The 22,174-nt window shown below is 40.3% G+C and overlaps 1 protein-coding gene across 20 annotated transcripts in view; it reads left to right on the top strand.

Moving 5' to 3' along the window:
* KALRN (kalirin RhoGEF kinase) overlaps nucleotides 1–22,174 on the top strand; it is a 654,582-nt gene that overhangs the window by 289,354 nt on the left and 343,054 nt on the right. For all 20 annotated transcript variants that reach the window (XM_073231508.1, XM_073231507.1, XM_073231506.1 and 17 more), the window contains exon 10: nucleotides 15,904–16,026. In XM_073231508.1, the coding sequence (XP_073087609.1) occupies nucleotides 15,904–16,026 (123 nt within the window). The remainder of the gene's footprint in view (nucleotides 1–15,903; nucleotides 16,027–22,174) is intronic.

The following is a 22,174-nucleotide window of genomic DNA, read 5'->3' as shown; positions in this document are numbered from 1 at the left end:
AACACTTGTTATTTCTTATCTTCTGGATAGTGACCATTTTAACTGGTGTGAGATATCTCATTGTGGTTTTTATTTGCACTTCTCTGATGATTAGCAATGTGGAGCATCTTTTCGTGTGCCTTCTTTCTAAAGAAGACATTTTTTCTTTGGAAAAATGTCTGTTTGGGTCATCTGTCCATTTTTAAATCAGTTTGTTTTTTTTTGGTGATGAGGCATATGAGTTCTTTATGTATTGTGATGTTAGCCCCTTATTAGATAAATTATTTATGAATATATTCTCCCATACTGTAGGTTGCCATTTGTTCTGTTGATGGTGTCATTTACTGTACAGAAGCTTTTAATTTTAATAGTTTGATGTAGTCCCACTTACTCATTTTTTTATTTTGTGTCCCTTGCCTGAGGAGATGTGTCCAGGAAAAAATACTTATGCTTATGTTCAAGAGATTTTTGCCCATGTTTTCTTCTAAGAGTTTTATGGTTACATGTTTTACATTTAGATCTTTGATCCATTTTGTGTTTACTTTTGTGTATGGAGTTGGACAGTAATCCAGTTTCATTTTTTTGCATGTATGTCTGGTTTTCCCAACACCAGTATTGAAGAGGCTATCTTTTTCCCATTATATATTTATAGCTCCTTTATTGTATATTAATTCACCAAATAGGCATGGATTTATATCTGGGCTCTCTATTCTTTTCCATTGATATATGGGTCTGTTCTTATGACAGTACCATACTGCTTTATTACTGTAGCCTTGTAGTATAGATTAAAGTCAGGGAATATAATCCCCCCAGTGTTGTTCTTTCTCAGAATAGCTTTGGCTATTCAGGGTCTTTTGTGGTTCCATATGAATTTTAGAACTGCTTGTTCTAGCTCATTGAAAAATGCTATTGGTATTTTGATAATGATTGCATTGAATCTGTAAATTGCTTTGGGCAGGATGGCCATTTTGACAATACTAAGTCTTCCTATCCATGAGTATGGGTTATATTTTCACCTATTTGTGTCTTCTTTAATTTCTCTCATGAGTGTCTTACAGTGTTTAGAATACAGATCCTTCATCTCCTTGGTTAGGTTTATTCCTAGATATTTTATTCTTTTTTAGCAGTTGTAAATGGAATCATTTTCCTGATTTCTCTTTCTGCTAATTCATTGTTAGTATATAGGAATGCAACAGATTTCTGTGTATTAATTTTGTATCCTGCATCTTACTGAATCTAATTATGTCTTCTAATAGTTTTTTGATGGAGTCTTTAGGGTTTTCTATACACAGTATTATGTCATCTGCAGATAGTTTTATTTCTTCCTTACCAATAAGTATGCCTTTTATTTCTTTGTGTTGTCTGATTGCTGTAGCTAGGACTTCCAGTATTATGCTGAATAACAGTGGTGAGAGTGGACATCCTTGTCCTCTTCCTGATCTTAGAGGAAAAGCTTTCAACTTTTTGCCATTGAGTATGATGTTAGCTGTGGGTTTGTTGTAAATGGACTTTATTATGTTGAGGTACACCCCCTCTATATCCATTTTGATGAAAGTTTTTAACATGAATGATGTTGAATATTGTCAAATGCTTTTTCAGCATCTATTGAGATGATTGTGTGGTTTTTATCCTTCTTTTTGTTAATGTGGTGTATGACATTGATTGATTACTGAATATTATACCATCCTTGCATCCCTGGAATAAATCCCACTTGATCATGATGGATGATCCTTTTGTTGTATTTTTTTATTCAGTTTGCTAATATTTTGTTGTGGATTTTTTCATCTATGTTCATCAGGGATATTGGTCTAAAATTTTCTTTTTTTGAAGTGTCTTTGTCTGGTTTTGGTATTAGAGTGATGTTGGAAGGATTCCCTCCTCTTCTATGTTTTGGAATGCTTTAAGAAGGATGGGTATTAACTCTTCTTTAAATGTTTGGTAGAATTCAGCTGTGAAGCCATCTGGTCCTGGACTTTTGTTTGTTGCAAGTTTTTTGATTACTGGTTCAATTTTGTTACTGGTAATTGGTCTATTCAGATTTTCTGTTTCTTCCTTTACGAGTCTTCTAAGGTTGCACTTTTCTAGGAATTTGTCCATTTCTTCTAGGTCACTCAATTTTTTGGCATATAATTTTCATAAAATTCTCTAATAACTGTATGTTGTGACTATTCCTTTTTTGTCTCTGATTTTATTTGAATACTTTCATTGTTTTCTTGGTAAGTCTGGCTAAGGGTTTGTCTACTTTATTTATCTTGTTAAAGAACCAGCTTTTGGTGGTGTTGATTTTTTTATAATGTTTTATTCTTCTCTATTTTATTTAGTTCTGCTCTGATCTTTATTATGTTCCTCTTTCTACTAACTTTGGGTTTCACTTGTTATTCTTTTTCTAGTTGCTATAATTGTGAGTTTAGACTGTTTTTGTGGATTGTTCATGTTTCTTGAGGTAGGCCTGTATTGCTGTGTACTTCCCTCTTAAAGCCACTTTTGTGGCACCCCACAAATTTTGGACTGTTGTATTTTTGTTTTCGTTTTTCTCCATGTATTGTTTGATCTATGTTTTGATTTGTTCACTGATCCATTAACTATTGAGAATCATGCTGTTTAGCCTCCATGTGTTTGTGGGCTTTTTTTTGTTTTCTTCATGTAGTTTATTTCTAGTTTCATACCATTGGTGGTCTGGGAAGTTGCTTGATACAATGTCAATCTTTTTTAATTTATTGAGGCTCTTTTTATGGCATACTATGTGACCTATTCTGGAGAACATTCCAGATACGCTTGAGAAAAATGTGTATCCTGCTGCCTTTCAGTGGAATGTTCCTTAGATATCTGTTAAGTCCATCTGATTTAATGTGTTGTTCAGTGCCTCTGTTTCCTTATTTATTTTCTGTCTGATTGATCTGTCCTTTGATGTAAGTGGTGTGTTAAAGTCCTTTAATAGAAATGAGTTGCAGTGTCTTCCTCCCTTTAGTTATGTTAGTATTTCTCTTACATATTTAGGTGCTTTTCTGTTGGGTGCATAGATGTTTATAATTGTTATATCCTCTTATTGGACTGATCCCTTTGTCATTATGTAATGTCCTTTATCTCTTGCTACTTTCTTTGTTTTGGAGTCAATTTCATCTGATATAAGTATGATATAAGCTACTCCTGCCTTTTCTTCCCTATTATTTGCATGAAATATCTTTTTCCGTACCTTCACTTTCAGTCTGTATATATCTTTGGATCTGAAATGAGTCTCTTCTAGGCAGCATATGGATGGGTCTTGTTTCTTTATCCATTCTGCCATCCTGTGGCTTTTGATTGGGGCATTCAGTCCATTTACATTTAATGTAATTATTGATAGGTATGTATTTATTGCCATTTTATTAATTATTTTCTGGTTGTTTTTGTAGTTCCTCTCTGTTCCTTTCTTCTTCTCTTATACTCTTCTTATTTGATACTTTTCTTCAGGATTGTTACTGGATTTCTCTTTTTTAATTTTTTGTTTATCTTTTTTAGGCTTTAGGTTTGTGGTTATCATGAGGTTTATGGGTAGTTTCCTAACTATATAACAGTCTACATTAAATTGGTGATTGCTCTATTTCAAACACAATCTAAAAGTACTTCCTTTTTCTTCTTCCTTCTCCATATTTTATTTATCAGATGTCATAATCTGGGTTTTTTATGTATCCCTTGACTGATTTTGTGTATAGTTGGTTTTACTACTTTTGTTTTTGTTTTAATTTCATACTTGCTTAGTAAGTAATTGGTCTACTACCATTACTGTGGGTTTATTTTCACTGGTGAAAAATATTTAGGCTTAGGAACATTTCCATCTATAGAAGTCCCTACTGTAATGCCAGTTTAGTGGTGGTAAATTCCTTCAGCCTTTGTTTATCTGAGAAATTTTTAATCTGTCCTTCATATTTGAATGATAATCTTGCTGGGTAGAGAATTCTTTGTTGAAGGTCCTTCTGGCCTGTAAAGTTTCTGCTCAGAAGTCTGTTGATGCCCTGATGGGGTTTCCATTATAAGTAATTTTTTTCTCTGTGGATGTTCTCAATACCCTCTCCTTATCCTTAATCTTTGTCATTCTAATCATTATATGTCTTGCTGTTGTCTTCCTGGAGATCCTTTTGTTAGGGGCTTTCTGTACTTCCAGGATCTGGGTGTCTCTTTCCTTTCCCAGACCAGGGAAGTGTGCAGACATTATTTCTTTAAAGAGACTTTCTATCCCTTTATCTCTCTCTTCTCCTTCTGGTACCTTTATTATGTGTATATTGTTTTGTTTGGAGTTATCACCCAGCTCTCTTAGCATCCTATCATTTCTAGAGACTCTTTTTTCTCTCTGTTCATCAATTTTGTTGTTTTCTTGTTTTCTAATTTCTATCTCATTGTCTCCTGTACTTGCAACAATCTATTATTCATTCCTTCCATGATGTTTTTCATTTCAGTTATTGTATTCTTCAGCTTTGAGTGCCTCTTCTTCAACTCTTCTCTCTCTTTATTGAAATCTTCCCTGAGATCATCAGTACTTTTCTGCAGATCAGTGAGCATATTTATGACTGTTACTTTGAAATCTTTATCAAAAAGATTGGTGATCTCCATTTCACTTAATCCTCTTTCTGGTGTCTTTTCCTGTAGTTTTGTTTGGAACATATTCCTCTGTCTCCTTATTTTGTCAAGGTTTCTATGTTTCTTCCTTTATATTAGATAGATTTGCTATGCTTCCTGGTCTAAAGAGTAATGGCTTTATGAAGAAGGTGTCTTTATGAAGAAGTGGTGCCCAGATGCTTAAGACTCTTTACTCTCCAGTGCCTGGTTTTTCTTTCAGTGGAGCCCCAGTTGCTTTTGGCAGGCTATGGGCAGGACTGCCTTTCTATCTGTCTGCCAGCAGTGGTTTGTATCTGTCTATTGCAGATGGTAGCTTGCCTTAGCTGGCTCTTTGTGAGCCAAGCAGTAGCGCTTCTGCTGGCATCATAGGCAGGGCTGCCCTCTGCCTGCCTTACAGCAATGATGGTGCTGCTGGGCTAATGGGGTGGTTAGGACAGTCACGTGGCTCTGGGCTGCCCGTGAAGAGGAAAGAGTGCTTGGAGCTGGCCCTTGTAGGTATCTCTCTAATTGGGCTGAGACAGGGCTGAGAACGCTGGGAAAGCCTCCCTCTGCCTACCAGGCACGAAAGCATGCTGAGCAGGCTGGCAGGTGTGCAGGGAAGCACCTTAAGGGCTGAGCGGCCAGTGAGGGGGATGGAATGTTTGGGGCTCCCATGAGTGGTCAACCTGTTGGGCTGAGGGAGGGCTGGGGAAGTGTCAACCACTTTCCCATTTTCCTGTGGAGAGAGCTCTGTCCAATCCTTGCCACTCTTGTACCCTTCCCACTGCTGGTAAATCTTTCAAACTGCTGCCTCTGTTTTGGGCCTCAGTGGGACTGACAAAGTGTGCCTGTCCTCCATAAGTAGCAGGAGTCTCAGCCTCCCAGAGTGCTCCAACCCTCCCTGGTGTCCAGCCCCATTAATCACCAAAGCCTGGTGTGTGATATAGACTCATGTTCCCAGAGCAGATCTCCAGGGCCAGATGTGCAGAGTTCCTGAGTGCTTATCCCCTCCCTGCTCTGTTCTTCTTCTTCCCTCCTTTGGCCTGGAATAGGGTAAAAGGCTGGGGTCCTGACTGATATTGGCTTTTCCACTTTACTCTTCTCTGTATGGTCTTCTTTCCTTCACCAGGTGTAGGTGGCCTGTTCTGCAGTCTTCAGGTCATTTTCAGGCTTAGTTGTAGTTGCTGTAGTTGCTTCCTTGGTGTGTGTGGGAGGAGGTTTCCGCCTTGCCTTCCTACTCTGCCGTCTTTGTCCAGGATCACTTCTTTCTGGTAACTCGTACACTCAGCATGTCCTTAACCTCAACACACGATTCCTGCAGCCTTGAATACCAGGCAAAAGGATAAAAGACTAACATTGTGTAACTAGTTGAGAGTTACTGAAATATTTTGAGATTGTCAGAGAGAAGGCATGAGGTAATTTGGTGTCAGCAGGGGCTGGGTTGGAGTGGGAATATCCTGGGAGCCACAGCCATGGTGTGGTCACAGAGCATGAGTGAGGGTGATGGGACAAGGGCTGACTGGAGAGCACTTAGGAAAAATTCGCTAGGGATTGTTCCTTTTGTCATTGAAAACAGGGAAGTATCAAGTGTGAATATGGAAATGTATTTTTCAAAGTGTGATCCTTGGATCCCTGACATTAAAATCATTTGGTCAGAGTTGGGGGCTTATTAGAAAATACACATTACCTGGCCCTATTCTATGGTTAGGTTCAGAATCTGTGAATAAGGTGGTGCCTGTGTTTTATAAAGAACCCCAGGTGATTCTGAAGCATTCTGAAGTTTCAGAATGTCTGCCTGAAGAGATTCAAGCTGCAGTGATGAGCAGCATAGTGGCACCATAGACAGGTTTCCAGGCACCAGAATGAGGAGGTTCTTTCAGGGAGGTGCCAGGGACAAAGACAAGTTCCAGCCACCCCAGCCTTGGGTCTCCTGGGAAGGGATGTGTGTGGGCTGGCTGGGAGTGGAGACACCCAAGGGAGGAAGGTGACTAAAATTTCAGGCCTCTGGTCTCTTAGCCAGCTTTTTCCCAGCATCTGTCTGTCTGGAGAAAGGACCACAGTTCTCAGGGGAAGGAGAGTCTCCTGCTAATGAGTTCTAGCTGAGCCTTCTCAGATAAATGATGGCTTCTCCTACCATAGTAAGACATTTATTTTGATCATACTTATTCCAAAGAGGGGACAGAAAATGAGTTGGTAGTACTTGAGCTTTTCAAGTGGCATCTGCATGCTCTGCAGTCACAGGCAATGGGGAGTCAGTACTAGCAGTATATGAGCCAACCCTTCTGACCTAACATTCACTGTGCTATGCAAGGAGAAAGAAACAATGATCTGATGGACTGTCCTGGCTGCTCTTATGCACTGTGTGTACAGGAGCCTTTAACAGAACACAACATGTTGTAGATAGTGTGTAACACAACATGATGGTGTGTAAACTCTCACTGGTATCAGAATACTGGCTCACTAACAAGCGAGGAGGCCGGGGTCCGGGAGGTAGCTGCTGGGAGGCTTTACTTAAACAACTAAATGTCTTGCTTTCATGAATCAAATTATGACCCAAACTTAATAACCTGTTTCAAATAAGATAATTAATCAGAGGGAGCCAGATGAGGGAATCAGAGAGTTGGAATTCTGATTCTACAAGTATTTGCAAAAATATCTCTATTTTCCTTGAATGGTTTTGCTCTTTATCACAAGGAAGTTCTCAAATCAGATTGGATGAATCCACTCGCTTATTTATTCAGCAAATGCTCTTTGAGAACCCCAGTGAACCAAACAAAGCTGAATGAATAAGCATGGGGATGTGCTTATGAGGCTTCAAGCATGTGAAATGGGACCTGCAGAGTCCATGAGACCAGAATGATCTGAATGCATTCACGAAAACCAGAGAATGACCAGAGTAGCTGGAGAACAGAGAGCAGGGAAAAGGAATAAGAAATTGAAGAAATGGGCTGGGTCCAGATCATTTGTGGCCTTGTGAGCTATGGAGAGAATAAGGATTTTCTAAGTGTGATAGAAAACAATTGTTAAGTTTCTGTAAAGTGAGTGTCATGATTTGATTAAAGTTTAAATAGGTCTGGCTACTGTGTGGATGAGGGGGTCAAGAATAAAAGAAGGAAGACCACTTAGAGGGCCAGTGGGGTGAGTGGGGAGTACGGTGGCCTGGACCAGTGTGGCTGTGGTGGAAACAGTGTACAAGAAAGAGTAAGAAGGACCCTCAGGCATGTGGCTAAGTAGTTGAGTGGATTGTGGTATCCTTTGCTGACACAGGGAAGACAGGTAGAGGAAGGGAGCAGAACAGAAGGGAATCAAGAGTTCTGTTTTGGGTATGGTTAAGTTTAAGATGCCCATTATATACCCAATTAGAGAAGAAGAGTAGGCAGTTGGACATATGAGTCTCAATCTTAGAAGAGAAAATAGGGCTGGAACTGTGACTATGGAAATAAGCAGCATGTAGATGATATTTAAAGCCATGGAATTGGGTGAGATCATCCAGGGAATAAAAGAGAGAGAAGAGGTCCAGAATTGAGCTTTGGACATTTCAAAATTTAGAGGCTTAGAAGGAGGATTCAGAAAAGAAGACTACAGTGGAGATCAGCAAGTCAGGAGAAATTCCCAGGAAGAATAGTGTTGAAGTAGCTAATGAAGACATGTTTCCAGAAGAGGGAAGATTCTTCCTCTTAAGTGGGGCTGAGCAAAGTAGGCATCTTCATGAAGGGAGGGCCGCAATGGCCCAGGGAGGTCAGAGCCCAGTGGGCTGAGGATGGCTTTGTGTGGGAGGCCAACCCAGCACCAGGAGGTGCTGGTCTGGAGCAGCAAGGAAGGATGGTCTAGAGCAGAGTGAGGAGAGAGTCCTTCTACAGGGGCAGCCTGGTGCAGGGTGTTGGAGCCCAAGCAAAGTGAGTAGAGCATCTGTAAGAGGCTGACCCAGCATAGGCACAGAGACCGAGCAGGTTAAAGAGACTGTCCGTGAGGGGCAGGGGCTGTGGTGTGCATGTCACTGCTCAGGTGGAGTGAGGAGGACATCTGTGCAGGGAGGGCTACCTAGTTTAGAGGGTCAGAGTCCACACAGGGGGAGGAGGTGTCCACACAGAAGGCTAGTCCGAGTAGTTTATTAGGAAGTGGTCTTGGAATCAAAGCCTGAGAAAGGGAAGGGAAGAAGCAGGATTAGACAGAGGGTAAAGCTGAGCTGCAGTATCATCTCAAGGGAATCCTCAGCCTGGAGCCCATGATTGGACATAGGTCAGCCTGGGAAGGGGTGTGGCCTTGGGCACAGCTGCCCTCTTCAGCCAAGGTTAACAATCCCCCAAAGGACCTGATGACCCAGGGCTGTCTACCCTAATAGTGGCACTCCCAGCAGTTGTGATAAAAAGTCCTTTATAGCACATCACAGAATCTGCCATCTACATGGCCCCAAAGTACCTCTCCAAAATATATGTTAATTATGAAGGCAATAAGTGAACAAGGCTGGAAGACATCATCTTAATCAAATGATCAAAATTAACATTACCAATAATGAGACAAACTGAAGTTGTATTCTACCTGATGAAATGCAATGGGAAGAGCAGAAATTCATTTCTCTGATAGTCCTGATTCTCACCCTAAGGAAACATCAGACAAACCCAAACTGAGAGGAATTTTATGAAGTAATGGGCCTGTAACTGTTGAGTGTCAAAGGCAGGAAAGTCAAGGAGAACGTCTGAGGAACTGTTCCAGCATGTTTCTGGGCTGTATCTTTTTGCTTTTAAAAGTCAGTGTTAGGACAGATGGCAAAACTTGAATTGGGTCTGGGAATGAGATGGTAGTGCTGCTTCCAGAATGACATGGGGTTGGACCCTGATTCCACTGACTATTTGATGGCTGTGCGAGCTCAGGCGAACCAATGTGAGACTCATTTTCTTCATCCAAACACAGGGATGGTAACTCTCGCCTCCCAGGGTTGTGGTGAGTTAACACAGTGGAGATGTTGAGCAGCATGCCCAGTGTGGCCTGGGGCTTGACAAAGAACAAACCTTCCACAGACAATAGTTTCCTCTGAGCAGGAGGAGAGCTGCTATGCCCTCAATATAATAAAATCATTAAATACTTGAGTTGGAAGGAGATTTTAGGGAGATTTTCTGATCCAGCCTCCTTGTTTGAGGCTATGAGTCCAGAAAGGGGAAGGCTAGGTGACAGCTGGGTAAGGGCAGAGCTGGGATGAGAACCCAGGGGTGGTGTCCGTCAGATATGATGATCATGATGGTACCACATTTTAATGATGCCTTGGGAACCTAAAGCACACTTATAAGTGGAGCTGAGATACAAACTTAAATCTTTATTCAAAAGGTGGATGTCTGTACGTGCAGGGGCCTCCTGCGCTGGGATGGATGATCTTTGGGTGTCCTCTAACACTAAGTGTCTAGCATGTTAGAAGAATCCAAAAAAGCAGAGAGTCTTGGGATAGAAAGCAGGGAGGCTCTAGATTTTCTCCCATTAACTCAGTGAGTTCATGGCCACGGTTCAGAAAATATCAATAGTTCTCTTCAAAAGGACTTCTTTTTCTTTTTAGCAACTAGAAAGGACTGTCGCCTCTCCTGAAAACCTCTCTGTCTTGATTGTATGCTAGTTGGAATAAACACAATTAGATGGGGAAGGAAGGGGGTTATTAGGGAATTATGCATAATGGCTGTTCGATTGGCTCCCAAATCCGGTTCAGGATGTGAGTATCTCTCTTGGAAATGCTGTTCTGGGAAAGGACTAATTTCTGCTTGAAAAGTTGGGGCAGGAGAAAGGAGAAAAAGCTTTTCAAGTTGTTTACAAGACTGCCTGCCAGCTGTTGTGGCCAGGAGTCCTGGGCTTACGTGGGTTGTTGTTCCCAGTGACAGGGCAAAGATCAGGCATCTTTCTGAATAGGGTGGCACAGCTTCTCCCAAGATACCAAGGCAGGAGCCTCAGCCATATTTGCACTTCACAATTCATGGCTATAAACATTCACTGAGTATCCCCTGCAGGCATGGTGCTGGCAAGAATGCTGGGGCAGGAAGAGGATAAAAGGGGAGGATGCAATGGTGAAAACCCCATACTCTTTCAGGAACTAGCCACTTGTCAAGTGGGGCAGTGGAGAGGATGGGCACACATAAAGAAAGAACTCTGTAGACTGTGAGAGGTGCTAAGATAGAGTTACATGGGAGTGTGGAGCTGAGACATTCACCCCAAAGACATGTGTGAGGGATGAGTTCGAGTCTGATTCAACATGCCTTAAGCAAACCACTCTGCACACCATGCTGTGTCTGAGAATCACGAGGAGCTCAGAGTCTAGAGGGAGAGACAGGCCTGTGGGTAATAATTGGGATTTGAACAGAATCAGAGAAGAGTGACTCTGCCCTAGACTGGGTGGGTTATTACAGAGAAAAGTCTTTCCAAAACTAGTGATTTTGAGATGGTTCTTAAAGGATGAGTGGGAAGTAGGTTCGAAAATGGATATAAGGAGAAAAAGGATTTGGACATTTCAAATGAAGTTAAAAATAGAGCAAAACTCAGGAGGTGAGACACAGGAACTTGTTGGAGGTGGGGTTGAGAGGAGGTGGGGCTGACTTCATAGGACTTTGCATGTCAAGTTAAGAGGTCCCTCAAAAACTATCCCAGTGAAATGCCCCTTCAAGAATGCATGGGTCAATTTTACTTGAGCCTAAATTTGTGTTTCTCCTATTTTTTTTTATTATTAGGATCTAACTATATTAACAGTTTATAGTTTATTTTTTAAACCTTTGTGTATAAAATTACTTTTTTGAAAATAAAAGCACATCTCTCCAGAATCAGAATGACAGCTATCACTGGTTCTTCCCACTCAAGTTCAGAGGCACAACCATTGTTTATCAAAACCAGAGCATGAGTATGAAAATTAAAAGAAAGCTTAAGGAAAATACATCATCTCTGTGCTAACCCTCATAATTCATGTGCTTCTGCACAAGTGATCAGTTCCTCCTTCTACACTGTTATTGAAGCTGTGCCCTGCAGGGCCAGCCTTCCACCTGCGTCTCCATCACCTCATACCCAATCACCTAATCCTCACCATTCTCTCCCCTAAATATTATTCACACCTGTCTTTCCACAGGCCCTGCCGTCGGCCTCTTCTAAGGCCCTATTGTGTCTTGTCAGGATTTATGCAGTAACCTCTTATGGTTCCACCCCTACTCTTTCCTTCCTCTAACTGATTCTCCACAAAGCAGTCAGAGCAATAATGTTTAAGTGCAGGTCTGGTGATGTCTTTCTCCTCCTTGCAGCCAGCCCTTCAGTGGCTCTTAGGATGAACCCTGGAATCTGACTTAGCACACCAGGGCTCATTCCTGCCTTCTCTGGCCCATTTCCTACTACCCACTACTCAAGTCATGCTGATGTTTTTAATTCCTAACTTGGTTAAGTCTTACTCTCTCTCAGGCCTTCTTCTTCAGAGAATCCTTCCCTAACAGTTAGTACTTTTCAGCATTGCAATTAGTGATGAATTGTGTGATTTCATGTCTAGAGCCTGTTACCCACTTAGACTGAGTTCCCAGAGTCAGGGCTTTGCCTGCCTTGTCCCAGCTCTGCCCCTAACCAGCTGTCACCTAGCTGGGTGTGTGCCCAACATTACTGCACAATAAGACTAATAAATATGTTTCAATAGGTGAATATTCACATCCCACACCTGCTTCTCTGCTTCCTGAAGATCCCTCACATAAAAACAAAAAGATAAAACTTCCTTTGTAGGAAACATTTAAATACCAATTCAAAACCATCAATATAATTAACAATCATCCTGTACTATCTCAATGATAACTGATTATTTGAAATAAAATTTTGTAGATGAGAGAAATTAAATGGGGGCAGCCAATAAGGGATACTTTGGTGCATACACTGTTTGTAGGGTCCAGGGTTTGGCTAGAAATGCAATTTGTTCTTCAGCCAGTGATGTTCAGATTCTGGGGCTCGCCAGAAACTGCGGGATATCCAGACTTCCAGTGCTGCACCTTAATGTTTGATTTGTAATGTATTTGTTAGGCACTGCTGGTGTCTGTGCAGAAGCACATTTCTCTGCTGTAGGAAGCCGTTTACATAGGAAGCTGGATTGTGTCCCAGGGTTGAGGGATATGCCATCAGGGTGGAGAGAGCATGTGGTCTAAATGTGCCTATCAAGCAATGCTGGCTCTAAATGAACTGACTGAACCAAAATAGAAATCAGCATTGCAAACCTTACCTCATATATCGATTGTGTTTATCCTCAGGTACTTTTTCAGTTTCTATGTATTACTCAAGTAATTTGGTCACTTCCTAAATCATTAACTTTTTTATTTATTATATTTTTCTTCATTGAGGTTGCACATGTTTTTCCCACAGCTTCAGTTCTAATAGCAGAGGTAGGACTAAATGGAGGCAACCTAACACCACAGAGCAATCAGTTATGTTTGAACTAAATAAAAACCTCTCAGATATGAAATAAACAGATTATTAAGAGGTTAAGGTAGAGCTAATTCAGTAAACTAAGTGTCACTAACTGAAAATGGTTGACATTTTAAAGAAAGCAAAAGAATTTAAACAGGAAACAAAACACTTTTTAAAGGAAAGTTTAAAAGTTCTGAAATCACCCCAGGGAGTAAAAAAGTTAACCATTTGTGAGCTAGTGGATGAAAAACATTCTTCTTTAACCTATTTGCTTTAGAATAACCAATTTTATTAACACCAGAGATAAAAAAATGAAATGAAATGAAAAATTCCTGAAAACTTTGCCAAACAAGCAGGCCACACTGCTTCAAACCTAAATTGAAAAAAAAAATTAATCTTGAAAAATCTGTCAGAGACTCCAAAACATTCATAAAACACTGTGACAGCTCTTTTGTATATGAAAATTATCCCTAAGCTTCAGTTCATTCTTAAAAGGGGATTAGTAAAAGTTCATGCATAAAAATTATCAAACTGCACTATCCAGGTACTCATATGAGAAACGGAATAGGATTTATCTTTGACTTTGTGAGCTGATACTTGATGTCCCCTTTCCAATAGAAAATCATGGGGTCAAGTGTGGCATATTAAGTAGAAATGCACTCTCCTGATGTTTTGTTATTGTCATTGCACATCAGTAATTTTAGAGAAATGTAACCTTTCTTCTAAGCTTGGACTATTTAGAGTTCTTTTCAGTGCTGCCTTTCCGTGTTTGCAAAAGGTAAAACTCCAGTTCATTTACTACTACAATTTTTCTTCACAGATGTGCCTTCAGAATATTAAAAATATATATTGCCATAATTTATTACATAAAGTGTTTAAAATCTCTATGCCCAATGTTTAGAAAAAGCCATTTATTAAAAAGCCTTTTTTCTTCATTTTAATGGGCAATTAACTGCCTTCCAACTTTGTAGAGTGACTGTTTAAACCTCAATTTTATATTCATATGTGCATTTCTCTGAATTAATACCATCTTGTTGTGAGCTTTATGATACTGTCACTGAAGACTTTGAATGTTTCCATACTTTGCACAATTGCAGTCATAATTTATCTCATGTTAAAGGAAGTTCAGTGAAAGGCTAGATTCTGTGGTGCCAAAATTCTCTTGCCTGTAGTCCATGGAATGATTTGGTCTATCTACTTGCCACATCACAGCCCACAGAAGAAACAGAGGAATGGATTAAAACATCCCTTCAAACAGGCCTAGTTCCTCTAAATTAATTTCCAAAAAGTCCTTCTAAAATCTGAGAAAGCTAGCGCACCATTAATCAAATGTTCAGTTGAAGTTTAGTGTAGCGTTAATGGAGTGGGCTGAGTTGAGTCCTGGCAGGATCTGTAACAAGTGTGTCTGTATTTTAATTCTGGTAATTGTACCAACTCTTTAGAGTACCAACTCTTCAGAGGCCAGAAGATGAACTGCTTCCCTTCTCACTGGGAGGCATGCATTTTTGTTAGGCCATCTACATGAATGGGAAAATAGTCCTCTCTGCATTTCAAGGTTTTGCTAACAGGTTTCTACTCCCCCAAGAAGTGCTGCTCAGGACAACATATTTTCTTACCTTGTCAGCATCCCAACTCATCCCTCTGCTGCTCCTGCCACCTCTGTTGTAGCTTCCCTAAACACTGAGAAAAATGTCCTGAGGCCAAACCATTATATTTTAAGCCTGGATTAATGGGCTTCCCAAGAGAAAAATCATTATTATTTAAGGCCTCAAGGTGCAAAGACCTTAATTTATTTGGTTAGTTGGTCGGTTGGCACTGATTGGAGGAGAGACGTGGAAAGAAGCCAGAAAGGGCAGTTGTCTTGGTGATCAGCTATCTTGAGCATCCATTCAGGGACTGTCTACTGTGGACTTTACTTTCAAGATTAGGAAGTGAGCCCAGGAGCACCGTGAGGCAGGATCCCCATGACTGCTTGCTTCTGCTGTGAGCATTGTTATGGTGAGTGAGGGATGAGCAAGCAGTGAGGGCCAAGGAACTGCCTTAACCTGATCCTGCCTAATTTCCTGCTAAGGTGTCTGACTTGGCATAGTTGGAGTAAGGTAGTAAGGGAGTTAGACTGTGCCTGATGGTCTATGTAGCTTGTTTAAAACAATGAACTAATTAAGGCTGAGAAAACTGAAAAAGTAATGAGGGTATATTCTGGAGATCAAAGAGAATGAGTTCAATTTAGCTAAGGGTGGGACTGTTACATGCCAATGGCAGTAATGAAATCCCTTGTATCAACAGTGGATTGAACATTTCCATCTGCACCATCACTTTTTTTTTTTTGAGAGGGCATCTCTCGTATTTATTGATCAAATGGTTGTTAACAACAATAAAATTCTGTATAGGAGAGTCAATGCTCAATTAACAATCATTAATCCACCCCCAGCCTAATTCTTGTCAGTCTCCAATCTTCTGAAGCATAACGAACAAGTTCTTACATGGTGAACAAATTCTTACATAGTGAATAAGTTCTTACATGGTGACCAGTACAAGAGTAGTCATTACAAAAACTTTCGGTTTTGATCACTCATTATGAACTATAAACAATCAGGTCAAATATGAATATTCGTTTGATTTTTATACTTGATTTATATGTGAATCCCACATTTCTCCCTTTATTATTATTATTATTATTATTATTATTATTATTATTATTATTATTATTTTAAATAAAATGCTGAAGTGGTAGGTAGATGCAAGATAAAGGTAGGAAACATAGTTTAGTGTTGTAAGAGAGCAAATGTAGATGATCAGGTGCACCATCACTTTTTGATTGGGATGGGAACTCTAGGGCTCTATGATACTGTCACTGAAGACTTTGAAGGTTTTGCAGATTTGAAGTGGATGCAAATGTTATCACCTGTCTTTTCTTCTGGCAGAAAATCATTCTTTCTGTCATTCTTCTCTGACCAGGTATTAGACTGGATTGAAAACCATGGTGAGGCCTTTCTCAGCAAACACACTGGAGTTGGAAAGTCCCTGCATCGAGCCCGGGCCCTGCAGAAGAGGCATGATGACTTTGAAGAGGTGGCTCAGGTGAGAAGCTGTGGGAGGGAGATGTGGGCTGTAGCTTTGGTATTGGTGGAGCATGTTGAGTTGATAGCCCAGGGCTTCTGGGTTTCCTTCCGGTCTGATGCAAGGAGACCCTCGTTTGCCCTTGGTTCACCAGGCACATGGTAATAGATCCTCAGTTTATTGTCTTAAAAAGAAATCATCTTTCCAGTGTGATCTGTAAATACCTTGTCTACAAGGTGGTAATGGCAGGAGGGAATGACCTTAGAACCATCAAAAGCCCAAAGTGACTGCTTATGGCTGTCACTGCAGATGAGTGGGAGCTCTGCTTACCAAGCTATGTACCTGGGGAAAGAGATGGCATCTGTTTACCGTGTCATGTATGCATGACACTGAATGTGCTCAGAGAGTGTGCCTTTGTATCATTGGCACAATAAGTAGTCTACACTTTGCACAATATTTAGTAGTTAAGGTGAGCTGCAAATCTGATCCAAAAAAGGCATCATTTTCTAATTTATGCAAAGATACTGTATAAAAGTATAAGAGGCCTTGACCATTTGTCTTAGTGGTGGAATGATTTAAGAGGTTTCTGTTCTGAGTCCCTGCCCCTCAAGTTTTATCCTAACTCTCTTATATTCCTCTTCTGATGAGTACTTTAAATGGTTCCTGAAAATCTTTATCTTCAAGGTGAAATACAGCTGCCCAGTTATTTTGTCAGGTGTGATCAGTTGCAATGGAAAGTAAGACTTTTAAGAATAAGGCAGGGAAGAGACAGCTGGGGAGGGTATCAGTGTGGACACAGACCCCTTTGTCTTTGTCCTGCTGCTGGAGTAGTGAGGATGTCAAAGTAAGGGTTTGCCACATCGCAGCTTTAAGCAGGCCTGGCTCCAATCCCACTGTGCAGGCAGTCCTCAGTGTGGGTGCTGTACTGGACATTGTGCAGAGCCCCAACCCTCAATCCGGGAGTCTGCCAGCCCCAAGCAGTTGTGAGCTGTAGGTACAAAAGGAGTGGGCCTTCCAGGAACCAAAGGGATTACTGGAGGACAGGTGGGTAATGGGAGACTACCCCTTCTCTAGGGAAGAAGAGTGAGGCCTGACCAGAGCCAGAAAGACCATGTTAGTAGTGACCTGAATCTGGGGAATATGGGTGATTAGACCCAGTTTATGGAATAAAGAAAGCTCATATGGAATCTTTGTGCACTGTTGGTGGGGATGTAAAATGATACAGCCACCGTGAAAAATAGTGTGGTGGTTCTTCAAACAATTAAGCATAGAATTACCACATGACTCAACAATTCTACCCTGGTATATACCCAAAAGAATTAAAAGCAGGGATCTGAAAAATATTTACACCATATTCATAGCAGCATTATTCACAATAACGAAAAGGTGGAAGTAATCCAACTTTTTATTGATGGATGAATAGGTAAACCAAATGTGGTTTATACATACAATGCATTCAGCCTTAAAAAGAAAGGAAGTCTGACACATGCTTCAACATGGATGAACCTTGAAGATATTAGGCCATGTGAAATAAGTCAGTCACAAAAGGACAGGTATTGTATGAGTCCTTGGAGCTGGGACAGTATGAGGTGCCTGGAGTAGTCAAATTCATAGAGACAGAAAGAATGGTGATTGCCAGGGACTGGGGGGAGGAGGAAATGGGAATTTATTATTTAATGGGTACAGGGTTTCCATTTTGCAGGATAGAGTTCTGGAGATGGATGGTGGTGATGGTTGCACCTCAGTGTGAATGTATTTAATGCCACTGAACTTACGGAGTTTTATGTTAATGTATATTTTACCACCATCACTGCAAAAAATAAAACAAGCCTTGTAGATACACAGGGGTCTTCTACAGAATGAGCTAGACTGCTCCAATATAATACAGATACAGGCCCAGTATACCTTCTGTATGAGGCACAGACCCAAAATATCTGGGTGGCCAGACATTCTGGGTGCTTCTGTGCCCCACCCAAAAGATGGCAGAAGGTCACGTGGACTCCCTGTCTGCAGAGAGTAGGGGTTGTGGTACCTGGGACAGTCTTTTGGAATAGAGCCATCCCATGGCTTTGGTGTACCTGCCTTTGGCTGTCCTGTGCCTTAGCTCCTTGCACCTTGGAAGGAGGTCCCCACACCTCCACAGCCCTAACCTGCCCCATCCGTCATTGCTCTCTTCCTACTGTAGCTTCATAGACAGTTCTGGCCTTGGTTATAGGCCTGTGAGGGGGCTTTCATTTTTGTGCACTGTTACAACCTGGTGGCCACCCCAACTCCAACCCTATTTCTCCCAATTGCTCCTCTACCTTCTCACTGACGCTGGATATGCTTTTCACATGGGATAATAATTTGGCAGCAGAGATATGTTAACTTAAATTCATGTGAGAAAGAATGGACACATTTTTTGAGAGATTATTTCATTTGTATTTTATTTCCCATTATGTATTTTATTTCCTACCATCCTGAATAATAGACAACATTAACCTTGTTATGTAAAAGATGACCCTGAAGCTTAGAAAGTTCTTCAGTGTGCCCAAGTCATTTGGCTTGTCATTGGCTTTGCTGGGATTCAAACCCAGGGCTGTCTGACTCCAAAGTTATGTTCTTACCCTAACTCTATGCTGTCCCTCCTTATTGAGATATAGGAACTGGGTGTAAATTCATTTCCTAGTGCCAGTTTGCTCATGGAAAGCACAGAACAAAAACAAGAATTCAGGAGTTCAGGGGGTGGGGTGCCTCTGTGACCTTCCAGTTTGACATACATTATAATTACAGCTTTTCCCTGGCTCTGTCAATGAGTAATCTCTGGATATAATCCATTTTTCCTTGACTAGCCTTCTGATAAGAATCTTTGTGAGTGAAAAGAGAAAGTTCTACCTTCTAAAATGCCCATGCTCTTAGGAGGAGTGTTTCCCCTGCAGAAGAGAACAGCAGATGTAGACCACAAAAGGAATACCTAGAAAAGAGGTCATGAGGTCACCATATTGCCCTATGAATAGGTTTCTAGAGATAGGTCTCATAGTGTGGAAATGAATCCTGTATTGTTCCATCATTGTCCCCACTCTGGGGAAGGGAATAGGCAGCGAAGCCAATGGACGGTCAGTAGCCTAGACCTGCTTTGTTCTGTGCAAAGTGATCATCACCCTCAAGTGCTGATAAAAGGGGTGATCCAGGCAGGAAAGCATGCTCTGTCCCTTGCTTCTGTTCTCAGTGAGATGAAGGCTGTTAGGAGGAGAGGAGTGGTTTTAATCAGGAATTGGACAGTCCTTGAGCTAGAGATCAATGACACAAAGCCAAAGCATGGAAACTCTTGTTCTTTGTTGTTTTGGGCTCCTGGCTACAAGATAAGTCCAGGAAAGGTGTCATGTATGGGAGGGAACAGGAGGTGGAAAGTTACTAGTCAGAGTACTATAGACGACCATGATTCAGTGAAGGAATCATAAATTTTAACTTTATGTTATGATTCTTTGACCTGGGGCTGATTGAAAGGACATTCTGAGCACCCATTCTCTGTATTCAGGTTTAAAAAATTGTCTTGAAGGAAAGTAGGGAGAGAGCTATGTCATCCGTTACAGTTTCTGAAAACTGGCCCTTCTACAGGGAGGAGCAAGCCCTTAAGCAGAGAATGGTTGACCATGGGGAGAGGTTGAGGGCAGCAAAATGCCCCTAAATATGTCTCCACTCTTGGGATAGTGGGGGGACCTGATTCTCAACATTGGTCAGTCTTTGGGGTAAAGACAGTCAAGGCAATAATAAATGATATCTGTGAAGAATTAATATAACAATCTATTTCTGTCATTAAACTTTAACCTAAGTTTTATGTTTATTAGCTCTTGAATACATTTTAAACAAATTCTTCAACCATCATTTGAAGGAAATGAATTAAATATTTATGTCCTCACTTCATCCTGCAGATGGCACTCTTTGAATAGCCTTAATAGAAGCTGAGCTGAATGGGCAAAGGAGCCACAACCCTGATGGTGCTAGTTGGGGGTGGCTCCTGACAGGCAGGTGGTGAGGGTCCAGGGCCAGGGATACACCAGGGGGTCTTTCTAGTCCAAGCTATTGAGATTGTCCTTGCTCCAGTAGGAGACCTAGGCACTGTCAAGAACGCCTTCTGGTCCCAGCAGATACTTTATTCAAGTTACCTATAAATTCATTAATAACTCAGGCCATAGAATAAACCAGATTTTAAAAGATATGTGTGTGTATGTATGTATGTTTTATTCCGTGTGTTGTACTTTTCATCCTAGTGACTTGTTTATTTTATAATTTGATGTTTGTACTTCTTTATCTTCTTCACCAATTTCACCCATCCTCCCACCCACCTCCCCTCTGGCAACCAGCATTCTGTTTTCTATATTTAAGTCTATTCTGATTTTTTTGTTTGCTTTATAGATTCTGCATGTAAATGAAATCATATAGTTTTTGTCTTTTACTGTCTGACTTATTTCATTCAGCATAATATGCTCTAGGTCCATCCATGTTATCATGAATAAAAAGATTTCATTTTTTTAATGACTGAGTAATACTCCATTGTGTATATGCACCACATCTTCTTTGTCTGTTCATTTATCAATGGACACTTAGGTTGCCTCGGTATCTTGGCTATTGTAAATAATGCTGCAATAAACATTGGGTGCATATATCTTTTCATATCAGTGCTTTTATTTTCTTCTGGTAAATACCCAGAAGTAGAATTACTGGGTTGTAAGGCATTTCTATTTTTAATTTTTTAAGGAACCTCCATACTGTCTTCCAAAATGGCTGCACACGTTTATATTCCCAACAACAGGGCATAGGGATCCCTTTTCTTCACATGCTTGCCAACACTTGTTATTTCTTGTCTTTCTGATATTAATCATTGTGACTGGTGTAAGGTAATACTCTTTGTCATTTTGATTGGCATTTCCCTGATGATTAGTGATGGAGATCATCTTTTCATGTGTCTGTTGGTTATCTGCATATGTTCTTTGGAAAAATGTGTATTCAGTTTCTCTGCACGTTTTTTAATTGGATTATTTTTTGGTGTTGCGTTGTATGAGTTCTTTATATATATTCATTATTAACCCCTTATCAGAAATATCATTTGTGAATATATTCTCCCATTCAGTAAGTTGCCTTTTCATTTTGTTGATGGTGTCCTTCCCTGTGCAGAAGCTTTTTAGTTTCCTGTAGTCCCACTTGTTTATTTTTGCTTCGGTTTTCATTGCCTGAGGAGACATACACAGAAAAAAAATGCTAACGGTGATATCCAAGAATTTGCTGCACGTGTTTTCTTCTAGTAGTTTTATGGTTTCAGGTCTTACATTTAGGCCTTTAATCCATTTCGAGTTTATTTTTGGGCATGGCATAAGATAGTTATCCAGTTCCATTCTTTCTTATGTGGCTGTTCAGTTTTCCCAACACCATTTATTGAAGAGGTTGTCTTTTTTCCATTGTACATTCTTGCCTCCTTTATAGTAGGTTAATTTACCATGTAAGTGTATGTTTATTTATGAGCTCTCTAGTCTGTTCCATTGATCTGTGTGTCTATTTTTGTGCAATTACCATACCATTTTTTATTACACTAGTTTTGTAGTATAGTTTGAAATCAGAGAGTGTGGTATCTCTAACTTTGTTCTTCTTTTTCAGGATTGCTTTGGCTATTTGGAGTCTAGCATAATTCCACACAAATTTTAGGATTATTTGTTCTAGTTCTGGAAAAACTGCCACTGGTATTTTGATAGCAGTTGCATTGAATCTGTAGATTGCTTTGGTTAGTAAAGACATGTTAACAATACTGATCCTTCCAGTTCATGAACATGGCATCTCTTTTCATTTACTTGTGTCCTCTTTAATTTCTTTCACCAATTTCTTAGAGTTCTCAGAGTACAGGTCTTTCACCTCCTTGGTTAAATTTATTCCCAGATATTTTATTCTTTTTGATCCAATTATAAGTGGCATTATTTTCTTAATACCTCTCCTCCTGCTAATTTGTTATTAGTATGTAGAAGTGCAGCAGATTTCTGTATACAGATCTTGTATCCTGCAACTTTGTTGAATTCATTTATTAGTTATACCAGTTTTTTTGGTGGAATCTTGAGGTTTTTCTATATATAATATCATATTATCTACAAATAGTGATGATTTTACTTCTTCCTTACTAATTTGTATACCTTTTATTCCTTTT

This window comes from Manis javanica, chromosome 3, assembly GCF_040802235.1.
Source record: "Manis javanica isolate MJ-LG chromosome 3, MJ_LKY, whole genome shotgun sequence".
Taxonomy (NCBI): domain Eukaryota; kingdom Metazoa; phylum Chordata; class Mammalia; order Pholidota; family Manidae; genus Manis; species Manis javanica.
The sequence above is the reverse complement of the archived record's forward strand: the minus strand, read 5'-3'. Positions and strand labels throughout refer to the sequence as shown.